The sequence below is a fragment of the Rhinichthys klamathensis genome, unplaced genomic scaffold, assembly GCF_029890125.1.
Source record: "Rhinichthys klamathensis goyatoka isolate OS25496 unplaced genomic scaffold, OSU_Roscu_1.1 h1tg000011l_1, whole genome shotgun sequence".
NCBI classification, from domain to species: domain Eukaryota; kingdom Metazoa; phylum Chordata; class Actinopteri; order Cypriniformes; family Leuciscidae; genus Rhinichthys; species Rhinichthys klamathensis.
Genome location: NW_026606564.1, coordinates 17,996,236 through 18,024,187, shown reverse-complemented (window position 1 = coordinate 18,024,187; position 27,952 = coordinate 17,996,236). Strand labels below are relative to the sequence as shown.

Below are 27,952 nucleotides of genomic sequence, written 5' to 3'. Positions count from 1 at the left end.
TCAGGGTCAGTTTAGCTGCAGTATGTCAGAGGAAAGAGGAAAGGACTCTCTCTCTCAGATGAGTCTCTCAGAGAAACACAGGTGAGACTGCGTCTGTTTCACACACTCAGTTTAAACTCCACTGGACTTTGTGTTTCCCTGTCAATAACACAACTTTAAGCATTGTTTTATATTTGCAAATGCTTTGCACAACTTCAATTTTAACTTCTTAAATTAACACTGACATTGTCTATAAAGCCCTGTTTGCTCTATAGAAAATATCACAGTTAATAATTTGTTAATAATCTTCTAGATGCTGAATTAATCCAAATAAATGACTTTAGTTTTTAGATCATAAAATTATTGATAGACATTAGAAAACAACTATACACTTAATTTAATTCAATTTAATTTGCACAGACATTTCTGCTCTCCATTTCCTTCAATAAACAAACACTTGAAATGTTCTCTTAAATTAAAGTATTTTTTAACATGTTTAATCTCACTCATGTATATTAAAGAAATTGTTAAACTAATTGTCACGATGACTGCTGCGTGAGGAAACTTCAGGAGACGAAAAGCAGGTTAACAGTCTTTAATGAAAAACAAGGCAGAGCCGAAACGGCCGATCAACAGAAATGTCTCAAAATATTCTTGAAGAAACAGAGAAGCGCACGCAGCAGGTCTCGTGGACTGGAGAAGGAGAGCAAAGGAGAACTGGAGAAGCGCAGATCTCTCACACCTCTTCTGGACTCAACACAGGTAACCGCTGATCTGGTATAGTAGCAGGTGGATAACTGACAACTGGACTAGACAGGACATAACAAATAAGAGTGAGAGCGAACAAAAGGGAACAGAGACAGAGAATGACCAGAAGAGGGAGACAGAGACCAATAAAACACGAGAAGGGAACCAGGATCATGACACTAATGTGAGCCAGTAAAATAAAATGATGGTTAACTATAAAACTGTAAATTGTGTGAGTGTGTGTGTTTCTGTGGAGGATTAGATAAAGACACAGATGTGTTTCAGACACAGTTGATCCTCCTTTACTAAAGTGTTTTCTCTCTCTCTCTGTTCTTTGTGTCATCAGTGGAAGATCAGGCTCACATGTGTCCAGCTCTGTGTCTCTGAAGAGTGATCAGTCTAAAGGTTTTCCACCAGACTTCAGTGAGAAAACACCATCATCTAATAAAAGGTAGAAGTTATTTCAATAGAAAGTTCCAATAAGAAGTAGCTTCATTATTCATATGTGTGGTTTGGGCGTAACGGGAGCAATCCAATAAGATCGTCATATCACATTCCCTTTAAGAGCATGATGAACGAGGTGCGCTTGTTCCATGGCGCAAAACTATTATAACGGCGCATTTACCAGGCGCGCTTCAGAATCGGTTCACAGCCGAGGAGATCGATGTTCTCGTCAGGGCCGTAAAAGAAAGAGAAGTGACATTGGGGACGGGACAAACCCACCCAAATTAGCTTCGGTTAAACATGCATTTAATAATCGGGGTAAATGTGTAAGCTTATATGCCTATTTTTCAAATTGTCATGGACACAACAATGATTTTCCTCGTGTTTTAATATTTTTCCTTATAATAATATATAATTTGCAAAAAGTAAAATGCATCTGTGTAGATGAGAGAATCATCTACAGTGTATGCGCGTTGTTCAGACTCTGTATTATGGCCAAGCATGCGTGCTTAAAATAGCTTCTGAATGTACGCGCAATGCGCCACCGACTTTAGACTAGGTTTTTTCTGGTCAGTGGCGCAATCGTTTTCTGGAACTGCAAAATAGCACTAGGGAAAAAGTTTGCGCCGGAACACGCCTCCTCTTTTCGCTGAACCGCCCCGGGGAGCGCAAGTGTATTTCTTAGTTAACCGACGTGTGTCTGTGGAGGGAAAAGTCTGCTTTGCGCGGGTGCAAAATAGGAATGATACATGTGTCAGTGTACAAAGTCATTTGCGCCGGGTGCAAGATAGAGCCCCTTGTGTCAATTTGAATAATAAAAGCATACCATTAGGGCTCGGCAGTAAATTGAAGTGGTTATCCAACTTGGTATCAGCTTGTAGTTGCTGAAACTGAAAATAAGGTTGACATTTTCAGAAAATGTATGTCATGACTCATGAGTAATTAAAACACTAAACAAAAGGGGGAAAAAGCTTTATTTATAGCAAACAATTATATGTCGTTTGTTTTATTTGACAATTTAAAGAATTTGAATATCAAGTGTTATCTGCTAACAAGTTGGAAGCATTACTACTACAATCCCTGCAGTCATCACATTTTTCTGTTTTTCCCTTATCTTTTCTAGACAGAGATTAAAGTGGAAAAGATAACATTTATCATATAAGTTTACATCTACTAGCTACATCACCTAATAGCTAGTCATGGAAGAGATAACATGTAACGTTATTAGCTAGCTACATACGATTACATCAACTACACACAACCTAACGTTACTATAGATAGACCTTCTACGGGACAAGCCGGATTCCACCATATCTTTATGTACACAATAATAATATTTTACATTGTAATCCTTTTATTTTAAATATTTGGCATGTTTGTGCATGTCCCTGTGTGTGTAATAAGCAGAGTATGTGTTTAATAAGCAGAGTGTGTGTGTAATAAGCTGCGTGTGTGTAATAAGCATAGTGTAATAAGCAGAGTGTGTGTGTAATAAGCAGTGTGTGTGTAATAAGCATAGTGTAATAAGCAGAGTGTGTGTAATAAGCAGAGTGTGTGTGTAATAAGCAGAGTGTGTGTGTGTGTAATTAGCAGAGTGTAATAAGCAGAGTGTGTGTGTAATAAGCAGAGTGTGTGTGTAATTAGCAGAGTGTAATAAGCAGAGTGTGTGTGTAATAAGCAGAGTCTTTGATTAGAGAGATTACTCTGTCTAGTAATCCTCGTCTTTCATATCCTAATTTATGGCGCTACTGTACAGCCTGATAGAATAACTCTGTTTACGTTTTCTTCTCTGTGATCTGTATGTCATTTCTAACTAGTGTAACGTTAACGTTACCTGTAAATACAAACATAATCCGGAATAACCTATTATGTTAACGGTTTACAGAGTTCATGCACTAAGCTAACGTTAAAGACAGGTATAAACAGCAGTATTTACCTGAGCCATTACACCTGGAATCTTGGATGCCGCTGTTAATATTTCTCGTCTTCGGATAGGATTCCTGCTGGAAAATGTTTGATTGTGTAGATTTCATTAGAGAAGATTTTATGGTGTGAACTCATGGATCTAGCTAGCTAGAGAACGCATGTGCTACGCTACAGTCGTGGTAATGGTACTATATTTTGAACGAATACTATTGGCAGACGTTAGTCACGTGACGATAGAATTCGTTTTTGATTGGTTAGATGTGTAGTACTCCCTCGTGTGTGCCTCATCCGTTTATTAAACGTAAATTTAGTTTTCAAAAAAATATGATCGACTTGAGACTGCCAACAAACGGATACGTGTTCATAAAAAAATTATTTAGTTTATGTGAAAAAAGCAGCTACTCTATCCTCGAGGATCTATCATTTCAAAAACTAAAGCAGATAGCAGCGTTCGGCCCACCGTCTATATGACTTATATAGAATTATATGTACTATCACATAATCACACTTGAGGAAGAAAAAAAAGACTTTATACTTTATTCATATACCCAAACTGGGGGGAAAGAATGTAATTTGGTACAGATGTTATTTATATTTCCAAAAAGTAAGATGAAATTCTGAAAGGTTATAGTATAAAACATTGGGATTTTTATAAAACAGGCTACTTAAATAAAGTACATATATATTACCACATCATATATTAGTTGCTCCTCTGTTTCTCCCAGTAATTAGATATTTTGAATGCTTATTTCTCTGAGTAATTCTATAGTTTATGTAATAACAATGTAAGGCAATATGTAGATCGAGAGATTTACAAATAAACATCTATCAAAAGCCTGTTGTATCATATTTGATGTACACATCAGATGGTTTTTCTACAAAAAAAAATGTCAGTAATTGTCATGGATGCTTCTTAACTATCTTTAAATTAATGATATTTCTCCCATTGGCCACCCTTCTCTCAATATATTGGCATCAACCATCGGTTGACCTTAATCTTAAAATATTAAAAACAAATACAATTTCTTAGGTTGTTAGGTTTAAGTAATCTTAGCTTTACTTAAATCATTAAATATTTTATTTTAAAAAGACATGTACATGTGAACGGAGGCAGTTTTAGAATTATAGTGAAAGGCCTTTAACTTGCCATAAAAGTGTGAACTGTCTCATATAATGGTGTCGGTGCAGTCAAGTCAATAATATTGTTGAGTATTAAGTGTCCACTAAACAAGATAGAGGCAACAGTGGCAAGAACCTAAACTCCATCAGGTGACATGCATGGAGAAAAAAATCCAATAGCTATAGAAGCTTTACACAAATATTTTTCAAACATGCTTCATTTTATCTAGGATATTTGTCACTGAATAAAAAACACTAATGTACAGAAAATAGTAGTTTTTGAAGATAAATGTTATTTTAACTCAGCCTCTTTGCTGTATATGCTGTATGTAAAAAATAAATGAAAATGTATTTAATATTTGTATATAGAAAATGTATTTTATGTGTTCCATCTAATTCTGTGTTGTGACTTTATTGTAGGTTAAATGATTGTAACTTAACAGACAAAAGCTGTTCAGCTCTGGCTGCAGTTCTTGGATCCGATACCAATCTGAAAGAGCTGAACATGAACAATAATAATCTACAGGATTCAGGAGTGAAGCTGATCTGCACTGGACTGAAGAATATGAAGTGTAAATTGGAGATACTGAGGTAAGTTGAGCCACAGGAGTCACATGACTAGAGTGAGGTGCGATGGCTGACAGGACGATGCCGGAGGCAAAAGCGCAAGAGAACTTTTGTGAAAAATTCAAAGATCTTTTATTTATTTGTTACAACGTGGATAATGTTGTTAAATAAATGTTGTTGTGTTTTTTCTTCTATTACCGTATTTTCCGTACTATAAGGCGCACTTAAAAGCCTTTAATTTTCTCAAAAAACGACAGTGCGCCTTATAATCCGGAGAGCCTTATATATGGATGGTGAACACGCGTTCACCAAGACGGGGAGACAGCGCCGGGCGACTTACGCCACTATCTGCCAATGGATCGTGGATGCCTGGGCTGATATATCAGTCTCAACTGTGATCTGAGCTTTCACGAAGGCAGGAATAATCTCTTTATTCAGCCAGCTCACATACCCGTATTTACTTCCTGTTTTCGGTCGAAGTCCACAGTAGTCGATTGTCGAGTTCACGCGCGCGATCAAACCTCCTCCTTGTGTTCAACATCTGATTCGGATGAACTATCTATTTGAGCTGATATTCTCAGGACACCACAGCACCGTCATCGGCTGACAGTCTGAGTCTCCACTGTTGCTTAGTTACCAATGATCGCGCGCGCGCACTCGACAATCGACTACTGTAGACTTCGACCGAAAACAGGAAGAAAATACGGGTATGTGAGCTGGCTGAATAAACATCATTTTTATTCATATCTTTCACATTTACTGCAGTCAGATTCACCCTGTTCACTCACATGGCTGTGCACTTGTAATGACACAATAACCCTCTGGGGACTATGCCCTTTTTGGTCCGTTTTCTCTATTTTTACATTTGGGCTTATAAACCATATGTAATGGAGATGGAACACTATGTGTTTGGTATCTATGGATTCAGAAGACCCTACTCTAACATAAGCATGCATGTAATGTGTTTATAAAGGAAGTATGAGTGAAAAATTTACAATAAACTAGAGAATTTCAAAAAACGGAAATTAGATTTTTGTCATTTATATCTGAAAATCACACATCACACAACAATAGTGAACAGTTTTTGAACAAAAAATATATTTGTCAAAGCCTTTGCTTGACAGACATGTGTAATTGTTAAATAAAATGTGTAAAGAACAATGAAAAATGTAACTTTATTTACAAATAGTCCCTGGCGTTTTTCATAGGAATGCTTAGAATTTTCTAAGCAATGCTTTCTCCTCGTCACTCTCCAGTAATTGCTCCAGAGCTTGTTCCACCGTAAATCTTACTGCTTGCCATCATAAAAGTGCTAAAACAATAAACAATGTTATAATTGTATGTATATTGTAGTGATAATCAGATGGTATGTGGAGTAAATTAACTAGATTCTAATTTACTAAAGTCTCTTCCATTCGTGAGTAAACAAAGGGGCATTCTGTATACGACCCCCTTCGGGCATGTTGACCAGATTGGTGCCACTATGGCTAGCACATGACACATTTGGAACAAGCCAGCGTTGTCTTCAACAAATAGTCAGCCATTCAAACCCCTCCGTCTCACGGGACACGCATTCCCCCCACAGAAAGAGTCCACAAAGCTGCCTGAACGCTGAAGGACAATCACACATTGATTGCACACACACACACACAAATGTCCTATAATGTGTATATAAATGTATACTGTATAACACAGAAATTGGATCCAACCTTCCGGTATGCATGCATATCTAATTAGTCTTGTCCTATTCTATAGATGTAATTTTAACTGTTCTGTAACTTCGAACCTTAAAGTTTATTTCTAAAGAAAGGTTATATAACTCTCCCTCTTGCTAGGTCCTAAAACTTTATGACTCCCAAAAGGAATTCCAAGGGAAATCACAGCTCCCACTTGAATTCTGATGAAGAAAGAGGAATAGACTCTGCAATCTTATATTGTCTATAAGTATAACCACTTAAGAAATGCATAAACATGAATTTGATATTTCCTAGGTCATGGTAGCAGGTATTATGGCTTTATAGTCGTGTGAAGAAACTTTAAAATGCTTGTAATTCTGCATATGAATGTAACTATGTTCTTCTACTTTTACCTGCCATGTCTGGTAGCTGTTTGACCGTCTTGTTTTGACTGAACCAGTCATACATAGGATATTACTGTAAAATCTATTGTCCGGTCTGTACAATCTTTCTGGGTAGGAATGACAAAATGTTATACCATCATAAATGATCCTGACAAGACAAAGAGGAATCTTCCGCGGCACTTTTCTCCCAGCTGATTGGTGCCTTCATGCCAGAAGGGGCGTGAACCTAAGTGTCCTTAAAGAGACGCGCCGAGCTTCCCTTGGCTGTCTGCTGAAACCCTTCGGAAAGTTTCCTGAAAACTCTCTGCCTAAACTCCCTGGCTCTTCCTGCTCTTCGTGGCTTCATCATGTGACTCCTCGTGCGTCTGGACATCGCCTTAGTGTGATGATCCATCGTTTCTCTCTTTGTTTTCTTCAAGTTTATTTTATCTTTTTCGAAGTCTCCTCTGTTCATGTCTTCTCGCGAAGAAAATGAACACAACCAGACTGGCAAGCTTCACCTACAAGGACATTCAAACACGCCGCGCTCGCTGGACGAACTCGAACGCTCGACATCCACCTGACAGAGATACACGCACACGCCGTTTTCAGATCGGTCACACCCGAGAGCGGTGCCTCTGCAAGTATCCGTCTTAATATGCTTATTTAAGATCTGTTGAGTCTTGTTCTAATTCAAAAGGTTCTGTGTCTGTGATGAATAGTGCCAAGAAGATCTCATCTTCTCTCTCTCTCTCTCTCACTCCCAATCTTGCGCCCTCGCAACCTCTCTCTCTCTCACTCCCAATCTTGCGCCCTCGCAACCTCTCTCTCTCTCTCCTATGTGTACTCGTCTGTTTCGTTAGTTTTACTGTTTAACTGTACATACATGTATCCTGTGTTCAAATGTAGAATTCTGTATCCGTAGTTTCAATTATTAAAACCATATTCTTGATTGATCCTGAAGTGCTCATTTACAAGTCAATGAAATGAATATCTCGCTAAAAAGCTTTACAAGTTGTTACTATATCAGTAACGTAAATTTTATAAACACGAGAAAATTAATGTTCACGGCCGGAACATTGAGATTTCTTGGAGTTTATAAAAAGGGACAACCTTGTTGAGAAGTTGGTTAGTTAACCTTACGGCTGTTTGCTGGACAAACCGATTGTTTGATAAACTAAATTGATTCCCTTAAAGTTGTCTCATATAATCGATCTGTAATGAGACCATTGATATATGAATGAGGAATTATAATTCGTTATGATTTACCATTCATATATACAATCGATCTATTTTCAATTTCGATAATTCAACTGTAATATGCAATATATTAATCATATACATGATTAATTATTAAAATTCCCTATGCATAATTTGAGCTAATTAAGGCACATCTCAATGTCGCTACAATATAAATATTTATATTATAATTGTTCTGTCTCTCTCTCATATTTCTCTGATAATCCGCTCCGTAAGTCTCCGTTCGCTCTCTCTCCTTCTCTCCATTCAACGCTGTTTGCGTCATATCCCTAACTATATAGTACCACCCCTTGCAAGGCTACAGAGTCCTCTGATTTGCTAGATACGTCATGGTAACTTTCCTCTGATTGGATAAGAAAAATATTTCGCCATCGACAATTTTTTCATTGGTTGTTGTTCGCGGAATCTGCCAAACAACATCGATTTCATTGGCCCTTTACATTGTGGTATTGCGCAACAAGGAAGTGTGTATATTTACAAGCCGGGTAAGTTATCACTGTTTTCAGCGGAATCTGAGGAAGACGGTAAAAAAGACCGCACCTCTCTATCATTAATAGTTTTTAAGATATTTACACATTTGTAAAAGTATGCCATTTTGGGCGGTACCGCCCAATCCGTCCCCAGAGGGTTAAGGTTGTTAAGAGGCTAAAAGCAGGTTTAAAACTTGCCCCGTTTAAGTCAACAGGGTGCGAATTTTAAAAAGAGGATAACACGGTCGTTTTTTGTCGTTGTTATCTGTACTGACAGCACTCCAAATTTACAAAAAAATGAGCTCAATGTTATAATTGACCGGAGTTCTCCTTTAACGTTTGAACAACGTTACCATGGGAGTGAACGGAGTTGTCAGAACGCTTAATAAAGTTTGACTTTATCTGACTGTTTTGTTGACATTTCCTTTAGCACATCTAGTGGATGCATAATGCAAACCCAGTCAAACGTTTGACTGCAGTATCTTATGCGCCTTATAATCCGGTGCGCCCTATATATGAAAAATTTTCTAAAATAGGTCATTCATTGAAGGTGCGCCTTATAGTGCGGAAAATACGGTAATATTGAAGTGACATTAAGCATTCATTTCGTCCAAGAAAAGGAAAGATCTAACATTAAATATCAGAATAAGAGCTACAGATCCTGAGGGTCATTGGCAAATATATTTTGTTAGAGGGTTAGCTACCCTTGTCGGCAGTATCCAGCTCCGTGTTTACAGGATGCTGGAGACACCCGCCCAAGGCTTCTGAGAAATTAAAGAGAAAAATACCCCTAGAGTCTGCGAGAGCGGGGGCGGAAGATGACTCAATGTTGGACAACATGGTTAACGACTTAGGAATGGAAACGGATATGAGTATGGAGAGTAAGACTAGTTCAAGATCTGCAGTAAGAAGCGTAAATGGATGGAGAAGCATAGTTTACTGTAAAGCTACGTCTTAGTTTTGCTTATCTTGGCGAAAGCCGAGTACAAATCAGCATGAAGTTTTAACATCTACTCTCGTGTAATGGAAATCATGGCATTGGCAAATATATTTGTAATATAAGTGCTCCACGTGGCTCTGGGGGTTTAATAAAGGCCGGGAGCTAGTTATTTTAGTCGATAAAGTTTTAAATAAGGATATTTTTCTCACACAAACGCATCGCTTCACTTCAGAAGGCTTTTATTAACCGCCCAGAGCCGTGTGGAGCACTTTTATCATGGATGGATGCACTTTGATGGAAAAATATACAGCCATTCACTGCCATAATAAAGCTTGGAAGAGCCAGGACATTTTTTTTTAATATAATTCTGATTGTATTCGTCTGAAAGTAGCATGTCATATACACCTAGGATGTGTTGAGGGTGAGTAAATCATGAGCTAATTTTCATTTTTGGGTGAACTACCCCCTTAACACCTGGTACTGCACTGGGATTATACTATTTAGTGGATAAAGTATTCTCTATATACACTACCGTTCAAAAGTTTGGGGTCGGTACGATTTTAAATACTTTTAAAAGAATTCTCTTCTGCTAACCATGGCTGCGCTTATTTGATTAAAAATACAACAAAAATCAGTTATAGTATTAAATATTATTCCAGTGTAAATCAGCTGTTTTCTGTGTGAATATATAGTAAAGTGTAATTTATTCCTGTGATCAAAGCTGAATTTTCAGCATCACCAGTGTCAGTGTCTTCAGTGTCAAATGATCCTTCACAAATCAGTATAATATGAGGATTTGATGCTCAAGAAACATTTATTATTATTATCAATGTTGAAACAGTTGTTGGTCTGTCAGTTGTACAGTTTTTTTTTTTTAGGATTCTTTGATGAATAGGAAGTTCAAAAGACTTTTGCAACATTATAAATGTCTTTACTGTCACTTTCGATCAAATTAATTATTCCTTGATAAATAAAAGTATTGATTTCTTTCCTCCAAAAAATAAAAATAAAAATCTCACTGACCCCAAACTTTTGAACGGTAGTGTATGTATATTCTACTTCTTCTAAGTTAACACTTAAATTGTGATGTTTTTGTTTATAGTAATTTATACTTTAGTGATGTAATCATTACTTGCATACCTAGTGTTGAGTCAGAATTCAGATGATTCTGTTAGAGCTGGTAAATCTGCCACAGAATGGAGGGCGATATCTGGTAGAAATCACTTCTCTTAATATTTGATGTGACAGGATTAATGTATTTTAGTGCTTTTGAGGGAGCTGTGTATCTTTGATTCTGCTTCCAGCTTTGCAGCTAGTCTCGACTAAACACTTCCTCTAGTTTATGAGTGTTTTACACCACTGTGAAGGTATTTTGGTCCATTTGTCCCACTCCTCCTTACAAAGCTTCTTCAGCTCGGTGACATTTGTAGACTTTCCAGCATGAGCGGTGTTTCACGTACTTCCACAGCATTTCAATGGAGTTGAGGTCTGGACTTTAATTAGGCCATTCCCAAACTTTAATTTTCTCATTTTCCGACCATTTTCAGGTTACTTGTTGTGGATCATTCAGATCAAAGACTTTCAGACCCGTACAGTTGTAAGACTGGATAAACTGGAAGAGAGGGCAACTCTCTGAGAAAACAAAGGAAATTAACATTTGAACTCTCTTGCTAAATTACTATCCCCATTCGAGACACGATCGCACTTGAGTTGATCACCTCCCAATTTGCACATCATTCCCTTCACCCATCCCTACCTGAATTCACCCAAATCATCTATATGGTTTAATATGAACTATTATCATACAGTATTATACATGTTTGGTATGATTTGAAATGTCTCAGTGCGACTGGTTAAAAGCCCTCATTCCCACATAAGTAAACCAAAAAGGTAATAAGGTGTGGAGAGTTTAGAGATATCTTGTTAACTGCTGTGTGTGTGCCCCCATGTAAATCAACGTCTCTCCCCAGTAAGTCTGGGACGGCGATTAATGCTAATTCCCACTGTGAACTCATGTTTGCGTTTGAAAAGAGGTTTCTGCCTTGGTCTGGGTATTTAGGGAGATGCTGAAGAGCCTCGTGGCGATTTGTAACTCAAATTAGCCCGTGATGCAGTGTGTATGCAGGCACTCCCCATCATGTATTTTATTATGTCAGGTTCACATGTTCTCTCTTTATTCCAGAGCATTTGATGTTTTGTTTTGATTATCTTTGATTATCTAATTATGTAATTGGCATGATACATTTACCTGACATAATTAATTGGTACATTTGGTACTCTGAAATTGTTTTCCCAAGTAAATTAAACAGATTTGTATGTTACCGCAAGTTTTGCGTCAGATTAGTGATGACTAATATTTTGATGGTAATTTATGTGTACGTGTTTTGCGAAGACAATAAGTGAATTTCCTTTAAGGGCAGCAAAAGTTCTGCTTGACCAACCTAAATCTGGGTGTGTTTTACCTCTGTTTTAATTTAATGTTACTTTACATAAATGTACGTGGGAAACCACGGCATGGCCAATCCAAAGCTATTATAAGACAAGTAAAGTTGGTTGACTTAAGTAAAGAGTTAAATAGAACAATCAGATGTAATGCTAAACTATTATATAATTGACCAATAATCAATTGGCAATCTAACTTAAATTTGAGGTTGTGATAAAATGGAGTCCGATAAAAGCTTAAATGGACTTAAATTGCTTTGCCACGTGGAAAGACAGTAACACGCAGAGACCTTCGCCCGTTCTGGCGGAAACTCCCATTTGGACCGATAAACGGGCTTACACAGTTTTAGATAATTGTAATCTCGAAAGTGATGTTGATGTCTAACATATTAAATATTTCTGTGCCTTTTGTTTGCCTCCATATTCAGTTGTCAGTTTTTGCAACTAACTTTCAATGCATTTGTACAAAGAACAAAATAAAATTCAAGTTTAAGGATTTATATTGTTTGGGGTTTAACTGATTAATCAGTTGAATGCTTTCATTCCTGTTCTAGACTCTCTAACTGCAGTGTAACAGAAGAAGGTTATAAAGCTCTGGCTTCAGCTCTGAGATCAAACCCTTCACACCTGATAGAGCTGGATCTCACAGGGAATGATCCTGGACAATCAGGAGTGAAGCAGCTCAATGATTTACTACAGGATCCAGACTGTCAACTGAAGACACTGAGGTGAGACAGGATCAAATATTTAACTAAATTAGTTATATGGAGGCTAAATATTCATAACTAATATATTATTTTAGCTATACAATTAGCTTGACAATTTGTTGCATTAAAATGATCAAGATCAGATCAGACGCTGCAGGTTCTGTCATGATGATGATAAACGTCAACACAGTTTAGTTGTGATACAAGCTACAGGTCAAATAGACATTATGGGTCAGTATATGTGCTGCTATTCTGGAGAATACCTTGATAATTGAAATGCACAATTTTATTTTTGTGCACACTTCTCATCAAAATTCTAGATAACCTTTTAGTGAAATAGTTTTCTGAACACAGTTGTTTTCCCATCAAGCCCAGATTCACTGCATCTCTCTGTAGCAGGTCTATGAGTCTCCAGATGTTCACAAACATGCAGTTTTACAAGCCAGTTTTCTCTGTGCTGACGTTTCTCACTTCTCCTGCTTAAAAGCCAGAAAGATCTTAATTTCACACTCTATTCACACTGAAAACCATGATCTAGTGAGCTTTTGCCCCTCTGCTCATGAGACGTTTATATTCTTATGAGTTTGCTTTAGGACTGAGTGTCGCTCTAGTTTCTTTAAAATTTATATTTACTTGTGTATTTAAATGTTCAAAGAAAAATTAAAAAATGTATCGTATCAATCTATTTTGTAATGCCACAGACATTTATTTGAGAACTGAATTGACTGTTCTGCAGGTTTTTGAGTCCTGCTGCAGAGAAAGCCTGTCGGTATGTGAATAGAGTTGTGGGTGAAAACCCGTTTCTCCAGAGAAAGCTGAATCTGAGTGGACATAAACTAGGAGACACACGAGTGAATCAGATCGCTGCTCTACTGCAGGATAAACACTGTCAACTCAACACACTGACGTGAGTATTGCTCATTTATTTATAATATTACTTTACTTTTAGTTGCAATGTTAGCTGATGATAATATTTCCTCACTTGTTTGAGTCAGAGCAGTTTTTTCCTCAGCGTCACACAGACCCACAATAATTTAAAGTAAAAAAATTAAACAGCAAATTAAAAAAACTTGATATCAAGCTTTAAATATTTAGTTAAGACAGAAGGTTGGATCATGGGTCAATAATTATTTCAGTTACTGTAGAGGCAGAACAATGTTCTTTGTGACATCAGAATCAGAAATGTTCATAACTGCTTTCAATTCTATGTTTGTATTTCCCAAAATGTAAAATGTCTAATTTTGGTGCAGCATATACTGTTACTTGTAAAAATTGACCAAGCGCATTTTAAAAGTCTGTGATCAGAATCTGCCTGTAATAAGATCCACTGAACGCTAGTGATGGGCGCTTTCGAAACACGCTTCATGAAGATACGAAACCTTTCTGAATCTTTTGTTTTGAATCAGTGGTTCAGAGCGTGTATCAAAACGCCAAAGTCACATGATTTCAGGAAACGAGGATTAGTTACGTCATAACTGTTTCAAAATGTTTGGAAATGTCAGTGGTTCACCGCTGGGGGAAGATGATCTCTGTGAACCCATGAATCATTAGCCTGGCTAACGCCAGACCCAATTCTCGTTGAGACTTGGGTCTGGGAACCACATGTTCATTTTCTCGTATTTGAGGCGTGGTTTACGAATGCCCAGAGCCGTTTATTGGGTGCTAAGAATGTCTATCAAATGCGCCTGTACGTAGCTCATAGCCAATCGTTTCACTTATACTTATACCAGATGAAGTATGTAGAGCGACAGAAATTAGACGAGGGAGACGACGATGGCCGATGGGTCAGAGATTTACGCCGGTTTCACACTGCACGCGTTAGCAGAGCGTAAGCAGTGCGTATTTTTTTCGGCGCCCATGTTAACAGATTAGAGCATTCACACCGCACGCAGAGGCGGCGCGACAGCGCGTAGCAGGAGCAACAGTGCCGCGATCGTTTCGGCGCCCTGTCTATTTTTGCTGCGCGGCTTACGCTGAATTAAAGTGACAATGCATTTAACATGGCCAAAATACACAGCAGTTTGACCCAAAAGCGCATTGATGATATCTATTGTGTTTTAAACAGTCAATCAAATGACCTTCATCAATTTAAAAAGAAAACAAAGTCAACAAAAACAAAGATGAACCAAAAGTTATATAATATAGCCTATTAATTAATGAAATAAGCTTCTTGACAAGTCTTTTCTCTTAAATGTATTTGAAAACGAAATAAAGCAATGCCAACTTACCCATTATAGAGTACTTTGTCTGTAAACACGCCGCGCGCGTCAAACGCTGCCAGTATGAAAGCAAAACGCGCGTGTCCTGCTTCCGCTCACCGTACGCACTGCTCCTGCGCTGCTTACGCTCTGCTAACGCGTGCAGTGTGAAACCGGCGTTATGTGTAGCCTACCCTACACGATGGTGTGTAATATCTAACGGCCGTTTCACACCGCATGCGTGAGCGGCGCGTATTTTTTTCGGCGTGCATGTTAATCAATGAGTGCATTCACACCGTGAGCGTCGAGCAGGAGCGGCGCGTGAGCAGCAGTGAAGCGGGGGGTTCGAATCTGTTTTTTTGCAGCATTGCTCACGCTAAATTAAAGTGAAAGCACACTTTTGATGGACAAAAATAAATATGATTTCACACAAAAAGTGCCCAAAATGCACAGAATTAGCATGTCTAGTGAGTTTTAACAAGAACTTGAGAAGGCAAATAAAAGAAAATAAAGACTCAGAAATATTTATGGAAGATTTAGGCTACCCGGTAAAAACTTGTTTTTAATTATTCAGTTTGGGTGAAAGTTGTGTATTATATAAAAAAAAACTAAAGTAAACTAGCCAGAAAATATTATATATAAACGTTCTTTTAGTTAATGTAACGTTAACACACAGACAGCTACAGGCTAGCACAACCCAAATCAAACCCGAGTGTGTGGTTTATTTGTGTGTTTTGTTTTTTATCCGCGGAGTTGCAGTCTTGTAAACATCGAAAGTATGACTGAAACTAATAGATTGGAGCCATTTTCTGGGTTGTTTTGTTGTATTACATTTAACTTATATGCGAATGTTGTAAAGTTACACCTCCCCATTACAAACTTTCAAGACTATCAATGTTCTAAAATGACCAACTTCTAAAAACAAATGTATAGTTGTCTTTGTAAAGAATTGCTCGCTTATAATGCCGACGTCATATTTCAATGTCTTTGGAAAACAAGAAAAAACACAAAATGACTTAAGCAATTATGCTATGAGGCTAACGATATGTAGCTTTGGAGCCGCTGCTGTGACACTGTACAAACGCTTCCAGTGTGAATACTCTCGCGCGTCTGCAGCTGCAGTGACGATGTAGTTATGCTGACGCGCTGCTCAAATGCCGCTCACGCTTGCGGTGTGAAACCCATGTGTGAAACGGCCGTAAGGCTGCATCGAAAGGTAACTTCGCGTCTGCTGCCATGTTTGATCCATAGGTATAAACAAACTGCTTCGGTGTGTCGCATAGACACACCGTCTTGCAGAGACTCATCGTCTTGCTGCTCTCACCCCGTTCTGTGATTGGTTCCCTAAATGAGGCGAAAATTTGGTCCATGGTATCCATACTGCCTTTCAGCGTGAATAAAATCGCGCTGCGGGAAGGCAGCATGGGGAAACCCAGACTAATGAATCATGCAAATTTACTGAGATTGAACAATTGTCTGTGGGTTTAACCTGATCAGTTTTATACATTTGTAGATGTTTTAATCAGACATTAGAGTAATTAAAAGGAATAATAGTTAAAGGGTCACTCCACCCATTTCAACATTAATCTTTATTGAAAGTGGGTTATATATGTAGTCGAAATGTAAAAGAAATTTTAAATTTGGTGCCCTCTTGACCGAGAAAAGACAGAAAATAACTTTGGGGCGCATTTGTATGTAAGACAACAACTCCCACAATGCACCATGTTGCACAGCTCCGCAAGCCACTCCCACTAATCCAGAACAGCGCAAACATCAGAGAAATCGCTCTTCCGTCTACAAGAAGGCTAGCTGCCAAATGAGTTTAAAATTCATTTCACAAAAAATGTCTAGTTAGTTGTGGCGAGCAGGACGAGGGCGAGGGACGTGAGAGGACGACGCGAGTGATAATGAATGGCACCTGTGCAGCGGTCTCATATCTCTCACGGAGGAGCGGAAGCACAAAAGGAACAGGCCTGATTTTATGTTTTGTTTCTGTTGTGTGTGGCCAGCTGGCTTATACTTTTGTTTTGTATTTGTTTATTTTACTATTAAAACGTTTAAATGTTCGCCGGTTCCAGCCTCCTTCTTCCCACAACAACGAACCCCGTTACATTGGCAAACTCATTAGTGAATTACTCGTTTGTATTTCTTTCTATATGGTGAATTATTGCATGATACCTGCATGTTCAGTCAGGCGAAACTAGGATGGTTCACATCACAACACAAACGTCCGTGTGGTCGTCTGATTCAGAGATTTCGTCCAGGAGAAACTGCCTTGTTGAAATTCTCTGCAGCAGACGGACTCTATCTGTGTCCGTAGCGCACAGCGAGAGCACACGCACCAGCAGTCCGCCCAGCTCAAGCCAGCCCGGGCTCCTCGTCCGCGACAGGCAGCCGCCTCCTGTTCCACCATCAGCCTCAGCTGCTCTTCACTATATTGCGGCTCGTAAAGATAGCCACGAACAGCGGATTCGAGCAGCAGAATTTCAAAATCCTCTTCTTCCATATCATGTTTAGTTTCTTCCGTCATTGTCGTAACTTCCTATATCCACAGCGCTTGTTAGCTTAGCTTATAAACAAGATGGCTGATATTGCTTTCAGTATCTGCAAGTGAAGTCCCACCCACTGATCTGTGATAGCTCTGTTAGCGCATTAGGTCCAACCCCCTATGGGCGGGTTTGAAAGGGTGGGAATTTGTGCTTGTAGTCTATACAGAAATCCCCCCTTTTTACACTTCCTCCTACAATGACGTCAAATGACGATTTTTGCGTCATTGTAGGAGGAAGTGAAAAAGGTAAATAGTAGATTTCTCTCGTCTCAGGGGAAAATGAAAGAATGTTGCACGACCATTCAATAGTATGACTGGTTGTCTAACAATGGACCTCTTAATGCAAATGGGTGGAGTGTCCCTTTAATAGTCTCTCATTGGCCTGTTTAGCTGAGCTATCCATAAAATAAACAAAACAAGCACTGGAAATTGATAAAAGAGCACATATTATACAGACACTTGATATTTAATCATATTAGATTATTAGTTAATTGCATTTGATAGATTTTACTTTCAATAAAACATTTGTAATGGGTTTGTAGAAGGTGTTTATATGCAGTTTTTGGCCAGCATGTGTCGTTTCGAAACTACACGCTTGCACGCTTAGACTAACGCTTCAAAACAGTGAATCATTTTGAGAAGAAATTGGTTTAACTGATTTCTCCCATCACTACTGAACGCAAGTGCAGCTTTATTCAAATAAACGTGAACAAAAACGTGTTGCTAGGGGGGTTCAGGGGAAATTTTTGATTTTCCTGATCTACACATGTGCAATTTAAGGTGTTTGAAGGACAACACAATTGGATATCAATAGCTTTAAAAGCATGTCAGTGGGCAGTAGCATACATTATTTGTCAAGCAGAAAACAGATTCTTAAACTTGAGAATCAGGTTAAATGTCGCAATGATGATCCACACTACAAAATTGAAATGCAGAAATGTTATGCTTGCTGTTGACAAACACAATCACTTATTCCAAACAGGAATGAGAAATGATTCAATGATTATTTTGCATAGATGTTACATTTCAGTCAAACGCCAATGCAATCCTTCTGTGTCCAGAGGCATTTGAGCAATATGAGCATCAAAGATCAGTTTCAGCAACTTGTTTCTTTCCTGAATTAATCAATGTTTTTAGACTAATCAGTTCAATTAATGGTTCAATTGCTCACTCATAAAGACAGTCACGTGTCGCCCCCTACTGGCTTACAGATGCAAGTTGCACAAACACAGACAAGTGGAGTAAAGCCTTGTTTATACTCGACGCGTCCGCACGAGCGCGAGTCTCCGCTGACTGCGCGCGCACCTCTCCAAACGGACGAGGCGTTTATACTTGACGCGCTCGCCGTTGTGCTATTCTGTGAAACGACAGGGGGCGACTCGGAGTAATTCTCCTCTAAACCACCAGGAATCAGCAGTGAAGAAGTAGTTTGCCATTTATTAGTAGTTTATTAATTTCTGATTCATATAAAAAGAGTAATAAATGCAGTAGGTTTATTGCACTTTCACTGCATGTAAACTAGTAAACAACTGAAGCCTTATTGAAGAGTGTTTAAACCTTAATTTCATCAGCAGGGCTTAATTCTGCTATTCTAGGCTTATTTTGTAAATGTAAGCAGTTACTTTATACAAGTGCAAACTGGGTGCTTAATGTAAATGTGTTCCTATTCACAAAATGAGAGGCTTTTATGGTCGCCCATCAATACAAATGTCTCTGTGAATAGAAGGATCATAAACATGGTGGTACAGACATACCAGTTCGGCCAGATTCGGCTCGAAGTCGTTCATCTTCGGATGCGGCGCCGCGCGCGATGTTACAAAAAGTGCCGTGCACACCGCCAGGCGAAATGGGGTCTTGCGCACCCAACGCGCACGACCGCCCACACCGCAATGACGTCATTTTTGCCGCGCGCACTTCGCGCTCTTGCGGACGCGTCGAGTATAAACAAGGCTTAATACAGTGACAAGTCCCAGTGCTGATACTGGTGAAATATTCAAACACATTCGAAGTACACAAATATATATTTATACAATAATACTATTATGTAAATATATTTAATAGGGGCTTGTGTATGAAGGTAATATGAAGCCATAAAGAATCGCATGCGCAGGGTAAGATTTGTGAAATTGTACTTAAGATTGCAAGCGTAAATTAAATTAGCACGCGCAAGAGAAGATTTGAATACGATCTTCTCTCTAAGTGTATCGTATTACGAATACGATACACTTACGAATCGTATTCGTAAGTGTAATTCATGTATTTATTTACCATGCATACCGTAAAACTTCAAATAATAGCCGAGTCCCAAATAGACGCCTGTCTCTTTTACACGCCTGGTGTGGCGACAGGTTTGGATAAATAAAGGCCGGTCTCAAATAGAGGCCTGGTCTGTTTTTAGTTTCGGGTTGTATTTAATCTTCTAAAACCCGTCAGATCGTCTGTTTAAGCCAGTTCGGTATGGTGCAGATTGCGCACGCAAGAGAGCCCTGCGCATCTGGGCGGAGCTGTTAGCGCAAGCGAGGCAGGAGGAGTTAGCGGAGGCCGGAGAGGGAGAAGTGGAGGAGAGCGACGAGGAGGAGGAATTCACCAATGAACTTGTAGTTGAGGATCACGGCACTGACTGACAGAACTAGTGTGACTGGGTTTTAAAACAGACTATTGGAAACTAAATGCTGCTGTAGCTCTTCAATAAGATGATCATCATAGATGTGAACTATTGTTATTTCTCTGTCTTCAGTCTGAGTGGATGCAGTATTACAGAGAAACAGAGTCTCATCCTGACTTCAGCTCTGAAATCAAACCCGTCACACCTGAGAGAGCTGAACCTGACCGGGAATAATCTAGGAAACACAGGAGTGAAGCACTTATGTGCCGTACTGAAGGATCCACACTGTAAACTGGAGAGATTGAGGTCAGTCACATTCACATACAAGAATCAAAATGCTTAAAATCACTTCAACTGTTTAAACTAGAACACATTAACATTATATTTGTACAAACATTTTCACCTTAGTGTTTTGTGATCTGGTGAAATAAAGATGAAGATCTCTCTTCCTCTGTCTGTTTTATTTGCTGATGAAGATGATGTGACTTTACAGAATAAAGAGTCTCTTATTTTCATCTCTCTCTCTCTCTCTCTCTCTCTCTCTCTCTCTCTCTCTCTCTCTCTCTCTCTCTCTCTCTCTCTCTCTCTCTCTCTCTCTCTCTCTCTCTCTCTCTCTCTCTCTCTCTCTCTCTCTCTCTCTCTCTCCCTCTCTCTCTGCTAATGTAGGTTAATCTGCTGTGATATGACAGATGAAGGTTGTTCTGATGTGACTTCAGCTCTGAAATCAAACCCGTCACACCTGAGAGAGCTGGACCTGAGCGGGAATAAACTAGGAGACTCTGGAGTGAAAAACCTCAGTGATCTACTGATGAACCCACAATTCAAGCTGGAGAAACTACAGTTAGTGTCATTATACTGTACAGCAATTACAGTGTGACTGAAGTTTATTTATTTGAAGACAGCAGGGCTTATGTTTCATTGGTTATAGCACTGCACTTTTTGGGTTTCCCTATTGCTCACATTTTTGTGTTTTGTTTATCAACACTCTGTGTAATTATTCTGTGGCTTAGTGAATAGGACTAATATCACAGTAATATTTAACTTTATTAACTTAATAAAATCTCTGAATATCATTTATTTAATTGTTTGAGTTAAACATACAAAAATAATTGACCCAACAGTTCATTTCATCTAAAATTTACAATTATATATTTTTTTTTTTTCACTATAAGAATTGAGTATTTGACTAACCAATTATTTATTTATAATACACTTAAAGCTGCAGTCCGTAACTTTGGGTTAAAAATTATCCAAAATACATATTTGAGAAAATACATAACCAGCCAGTGTTCAAAACTCTCTGCTTGCCGTAGCTCGATTCACAGCGGTAAGCTTGTAATAATGTTTTTAATTCCAGTGGTACTGGTGGATTTCAGCGGGAGATTCGAGCATGTCTTTCTGTCATTACGTCACATCTGTCCACACACACACACACATCTGTCCACACACACATCTGTCCACACACACATCTGTCCACACACACATCTCTGTCCACACACATCTGTCCACACACATCTCTGTCCACACACACATCTGTACACACACACCTGTACACACACACCTGTACACACACACCTGTACACACACATCTGTACACACACACACACATCTGTACACACACATCTGTACACACATCTGTCCACACACATCTGTACACACATCTGTACACACACACACACATCTGTCCACACACACACACACACACACACATCTGTACACACACATCTCTGTCCACACACATCTGTACACACATCTGTCCACACACACACATCTGTACACACACATCTGTACACACACACACACACACACACACACACACACATCTGTCCACACACACACATCTGTCCACACACATCTGTCCACACACACACACACACACACACACACACATCTGTACACACACATCTGTCCAAACACATCTGTACACACACATCTGTCCACACACATACATCTGTACACACACACACACACACACACACACACACACACACACACACACACACACACACACACACACACACACACACATCTGTCCACACACATCTGTACACACACACACACATCTGTACACACACACACACACACACACATCTGTACACACACACACACACACACACACATCTGTCCACACACACATCTGTCCACACACACACATCTGTCCACACACATCTGTACACACACACACACACACACACACATCTGTACACACACACACATCTGTACACACACACACATCTGTACACACACACACACACACACAGACACACACACACATCTGTACTCACACACATCTGTACACACACACATCTGTCCACACACATCTGCACACACACACACACACATACACACATCTGTACACACACACACACACACACACACACACACATCTGTCCACAAACATCTGTCCACACACATCTGTACACACACATCTGTCCACACACATCTGTACACACGCATCTGTACACACACATCTGTACACACACATCTGTACACACACACACATCTGTACACACACACACATATGTCCACACACATCTGTACACACACATCTGTACACACACACATCTGTACACACACACATCTGCACACACACATCTGTCCACATAAAGAAGAGTCTCGGCTTGTCGGCTATATTGTGTGTGAGGATGTTGGAGGTGGAGATTTGTAGCCTTTTCTCACAGCACTTGATATAATTAAACTTATCAATTTGATGGCGGATCCAGAAAGGTTCAAACGACGATCATCACCAGTGACAACAGATTCACCCGCTGTAAAATGCAAAAGACTTCGTTCGGACTTCGGAGCGGCGACAGAGAGAAAGAGACTGCAGCCGGACCCATGCGAAAACAAGGATAATATCGGAAGGACATTACATGTAGTCACGCAATGCTTGCTTACGCTGTTAACATTAACAATTTGAGAATAAAGTATAATTTGCACGGTTTTGCGTGATATGATAACTTATAAGCGATTGTTAGATTTAATCAGCGCGATTTACTGCAATGTCAGAACCAGAACAAAAGTGGATGTTTCTTACTAGTTCAGACATTTCCCAGTGAAAATTCTTATGTTGTTCATACTTCCAAAAAGAATAATCTGTGATTCTGAATGCCAGTATCGACACCGGCGGTGACTGACACACACACTCTCCTCAAACACTGTGTTCATCCGCGCTGTGCCATGTCGAGGGTGTTGAACTACAACTCACGTAAAGCTGATAATTCCACGAATGACTGCAATTGCAGATTTCGAACAGAGATGGCGACAAAGAGGAAAAACGCCGGACTGCAGCTTTAAGATATTTGTGAAATTTCTATCAAAATATTTGAGAATGGAGAATTAAACTGATATGTTTCAAGATCCACAAATATTACTTAATTCAAATCAGTATTATTAATATATTTAACACACTCTTGAGAGATTGAGCAGATTTACTCAGTTCAAACAATGCCCCCCATTTACATTTACTCAGTTTATACAGTGTATTGTAATTTATTTCACTGCTTTAAAATTGAATCAATATTTTTGAGTGTAAAAATGTTTCAACAAAAAAAATTAGTAAATCATATAAAACTTTTTAGAGTGTAGATAGTTATTGTTTAATTCCCAGCATCTGATACAATGTACTGATTGTGTACATGCAGAAATCTGCCTTTTCAACAGAGAATAAAGAAGAGAGACGTCAAATAAATAGTTAAAAATGAAAGATAAGAAACAGTGTCTTCCAGCGCACAGAACTAGTGTAACTGGGTTTTAAAACAGACTATTGGAAACTAAATGCTGCTGTAGCTCTTCAATAAGATGATCATCATAGATGTGAACTATTGTTATTTCTCTGTCTTCAGTCTGAATGGATGCCGTATTACAGAGAAACAGAGTCTCATCCTGACTTCAGCTCTGAAATCAAACCCGTCACACCTGAGAGAGCTGGACCTGAGCGGGAATAAACTAGGAGACTCTGGAGTGAAAAACCTCAGTGATCTACTGATGAACCCACAATTCAAGCTGGAGAAACTACAGTTAGTGTCATTATACTGTACAGCAATTACAGTGTGACTGAAGTTTATTTATTTGAAGACAGCAGGGCTTATGTTTCATTGGTTATAGCAGTGCACTTTCTGGGTTTTTAAACTAAAACACTTTATTCTCAATATCTGACAGTGAGTCTGAGTTCACATTATATTTGTGTAAAATTCTTCACATTCATGATTTGTTTGTAAGATAATCTCTCTTCCTCTGTTTGTGTCTCTAGTCTATATCACTGTGGCATTACAGATGTTTCTTCTTTAACTCAGTCTTTGACTAACTCAAAAGCACTGCAGTTTTTAAAAGAGCTTGATCTGAGAGACAATGAGATCGGAGACTCACAGCAGCGACTCAGAGACGAGCTACGAGACTCAAACTGTGTCCTGAGGTGAGGAAACATCACTGAGATATTAAAGAGATCTTCATTTACCTCTGATATGTGAACAAACCTTTCAAACATTCCTGAAAGGAAATTATCATAAAGCTTTATTGCAACAAAGGGTTTGTGTGAGAACAAAATGTGAAGTAGCTGAAATGTTGAACACAAAGGAGGAAAGAGAAGAAAAGCTCACTGTCACAGCTTTATACATCAACACCTGCTTTATGAACTGTGTCAGTAGAAGTGAATCATTTCAGTGTGAAAACAGACTTGGTCAGATTGTAGGAAACGCTGCACTCCTGCTAAAATCAGTGCAGTTCCAGCTTCAGCTCACAGCGTCCAGCTCACATGAGCAATGTCTCTGTCTCTAGTGTGTTTTACTGTGACAAGCAACACGTCACACTACTCTACACTTACTTTACTCTCAGTTATTTACTAAGAGCCTACAAACATGTTTAAACTAGAGGACAAACGGCTTTAACTAAAGGTTTGTGTTTAACTCAAAATAACATTAGTATTTGCTCCCTGTGGTTTATTCCATACGCCGTACACTAGTTTCTCCTTTACAGAGACTCAATAGGAGTCGCACCGACACACACAGACACACATATGAACATGATTCAGGTTTTACATCTATTATATTTAAAAACTAGGGCTGTCAATCGATTAAAATTTTTAATCTAATTAATTACATACTCTGTAATGAATTAATCTAAATTAATCGCATACACAATCTTACAATGTTTACATGGTACAATTTCTGGTAAGCTACGTTTTTATTATTATTGCTTGACACAAATTTCACGATTTAAATTTAATTTAATTCTTGTGATTTGATGCAATATTGACTCATTTGGATAAATATTAGGTACACAAGATATAGGCATTCATTTTTCTCAAGAAAAAAAAAAATCTCACCCAATGCTGTAAAAATACAGAGAGCCATATCAGCTGGTAGTATTTAAGGTTAAAAATAGATCAAATTAAATATAATGCTTGTTTATTACAAATAACAACTTTGATATTTAAGTAAAAATATAATACATATGTAATATAGTAGTAGTAGGCTACATAAATTTAGAAAAATACTCTCTATAGCTCTTTTTTTATAGCCAACTATAACGTGCTATATGGACATGAAATGGCTTTCCTGAGGTAACTTAGGCTAAATGTTATGTGACATAATTGTTCTCCAGCTGTTTTATTGACCTCTTTTCGCGGTTGAAAAACACTGATTGATCGAGGAATATACATTTCGGTAAGTTTTACGCTGCCCTACTGTATCTTTCAACATTGTTCATTCGTGTTTATTTACTATTAGCTAGAGATGATCGGTTCACGTGCCGCTATGGGATCTGTCATGACTCATGTCACATTTACAAGCGCCAAAACGGTATTTATTGTTTGATTTTCGTAATAAAATTGACAGAATCTGAGAGCTGAGATTTTTTTAATATCATAATAACGTCTGTCTTGTCTGTTTCCGTGTCCTCTCTTTGGTGCGCGATTTTTCTGTGCGTGAGAAAATGGTTGTGTGACGTGAGAGCGCGTGAAAAGTTACAACACACACACACACACACACAAGCGCGCTTTCTCTCAGACACACTCACACACTCCTGGATGCTTTGCATTGATGTGGTACTTTAGAGTTGACGAACTCCGTTTGTTATAAGTAAATGTTCCAAACAAGGATCCAAGCAGCGCGTTCTTGTCTCCCTCCTCCTTTTTACACGAATGGTGGCTACGGCTAGAACGGCTCCGCAAAGGTCAAAACGGAAAGGATTAATCTGCGTTATTTTTTTTAACGCGTTATTTCTTCTCAGATTAATTAATCGAAATTAACGCGTTATTTTGAAAGCCCTATTAAAAACACAAATATATATGCAAGATAATTTAAAGTCGGTTATTAATCCGATTAATTCAATTTAACTTATTTTTACTCAGAAAACAGTAATTGAAATAAAATAATTTGCACTTTGTTCCGCTGAACACTGATTGTTTTCTCTTCTGTTCTACTTTACAGAGTAGATTAAGATCGATCGGCAAACGTCAGTGGATTTACATCATAGTTTAAATCTGTGAAACGGAGATGAGAGGAGCAGAAACCATCAGGTGATCCACAGAAGAGTCTCACTGCTGTCTATGAGGAGAAATACATGTGTAAATGTGTTTCATACAGGTGGAAGAGTCTCAGACTTCACTATTAAATAAAGCAGCGTGTGTGTTAGCATGCGTATTAGAAACATGTTTAAAAATGATCAGGAGGTCGGGAGGTGCTCGTAAAGTGCTCGGCTCGGCTCGTAATGGGCTCTATGCACGCATCACTTCCGCATTGGCGTAAGGATGTTTGGACATTTCCGGTTAACGGAAGAAAACATTAAACAGTGACAGTCGACATTTACGATGGCAGAGACGAAGTTCACAAGGTGTTTGCTGGAGTTGCCAAAGTGTCTGTTAACGATATCCGGAGGATCGTCCGGGCATCCAGTACGACAACACCACGCAGCAAATTAGATAAAGGCTTTAAATTTTACGTTTCTTTATTTCTTTGCAACTTTGAAAGTAATTTGCTAACGCTAGCTAGCGTTTTAGCGTAGTGTTTTAAGTCATGACTCCGTCCTGCTTCAGGTTAATCATGCTTTAAATAAAGTTTAATTATGTGTATATACCTCTCACTTCATGTGTTTGTACTTTTATTAAAGTATCAGGTAAAAATAGGGCAACAAATGAGATATCTGTGAGAGCCCACTGCTACCGCTCAATGAAGAAGCTAAAGCCACCACACCAGCTGAAAGTAGGACTAGATTAAGTGACACGTTCAAAAGTTCTGTTGAACTTGTTTAAGGTTCTGTTCAACAAAAGTTTTACTCGTTTAATGTTACCACATTTCAGCTTTGATGACCATTTCTAAGAGAGCACCTTTGTGGTTTTCACGAAAGCTGAACAGTGGTAGCCTAATACAGTATAAAACCTAAATCTGTGGGACATAGGTGTTACATTTCATTACATTACATTAAGTGCCCATACACAACATTATATTGCAAGCATGTTAGCATCTGTATTGACAGTTACTGTAAACATCCTAGAACATTTAGGCACTCAGGTCAGAAACTGGACCACACACGTCAGTCCTTTTGCTTACTGCTCTTCTCAGTATTTTAAAATACAATGCACTAGTAGATAGATCTAGATAGTTTTAGATAGATACTTTTCTCATCACGAGGGAAATTCAAGGTTTCCAGTAGCTTACAACACACATCACACATGCAACATTTAAACAGATAGGCTTAATAATACTAAGCAATGTTGAAAGCTCTAAAACATCTATATTAAACAAAGGTGGACATTTTAATTTACCTTGAGAAGAACCTTCTGTCATCATCTGATCCAGCAAACCGCTCCAAGCAGAACTTGTTGCTGATAGATATCTCCTCTATTACGTTTCGGAGTCTTGCTATCTCTTCATGAAGTTCTTCAGTGCGGTTAAGAGACATATCCAGCGCAGCAGGTTCACTACTGTCGCAGTAGTCATGGTC

At 38.7% G+C, this 27,952-nt stretch overlaps 2 protein-coding genes and 1 long non-coding RNA gene across 4 annotated transcripts in view; all 3 read left to right on the top strand.

Moving 5' to 3' along the window:
- LOC130100528 (ribonuclease inhibitor-like) overlaps positions 1 to 27,952 on the top strand; it is a 230,578-nt gene that overhangs the window by 139,805 nt on the left and 62,821 nt on the right. The window contains exons 2-5 of one of the 2 annotated variants that reach the window (XM_056266004.1): positions 12,508 to 12,681; positions 13,397 to 13,567; positions 20,144 to 20,317; positions 20,678 to 20,913. In XM_056266004.1, coding sequence (XP_056121979.1) covers positions 12,508 to 12,681; positions 13,397 to 13,567; positions 20,144 to 20,317; positions 20,678 to 20,888 — 730 coding nt within the window. In that variant the 3' untranslated portion in view covers positions 20,889 to 20,913. Of the gene's footprint in view, positions 1 to 12,507; positions 12,682 to 13,396; positions 13,568 to 20,143; positions 20,318 to 20,677; positions 20,914 to 27,952 lie in introns of those variants that run through there. The other variant, XM_056266014.1, reaches the window with a different exon arrangement.
- LOC130096160 (ribonuclease inhibitor-like) lies at positions 23 to 24,429 on the top strand. Its single transcript, XM_056262836.1, has 7 exons — positions 23 to 81; positions 1,073 to 1,177; positions 4,636 to 4,806; positions 12,508 to 12,681; positions 13,397 to 13,567; positions 20,144 to 20,317; positions 24,264 to 24,429. Exons 1-7 carry the CDS (start codon positions 23 to 25, stop codon positions 24,427 to 24,429), a joined length of 1,020 nt encoding a protein of 339 aa, XP_056118811.1.
- Positions 23,856 to 26,623, top strand: LOC130100694 (uncharacterized). Its single transcript, XR_008808916.1, has 3 exons — positions 23,856 to 24,030; positions 24,264 to 24,425; positions 26,440 to 26,623. It is a non-coding gene; the product is annotated as an uncharacterized LOC130100694 (long non-coding RNA).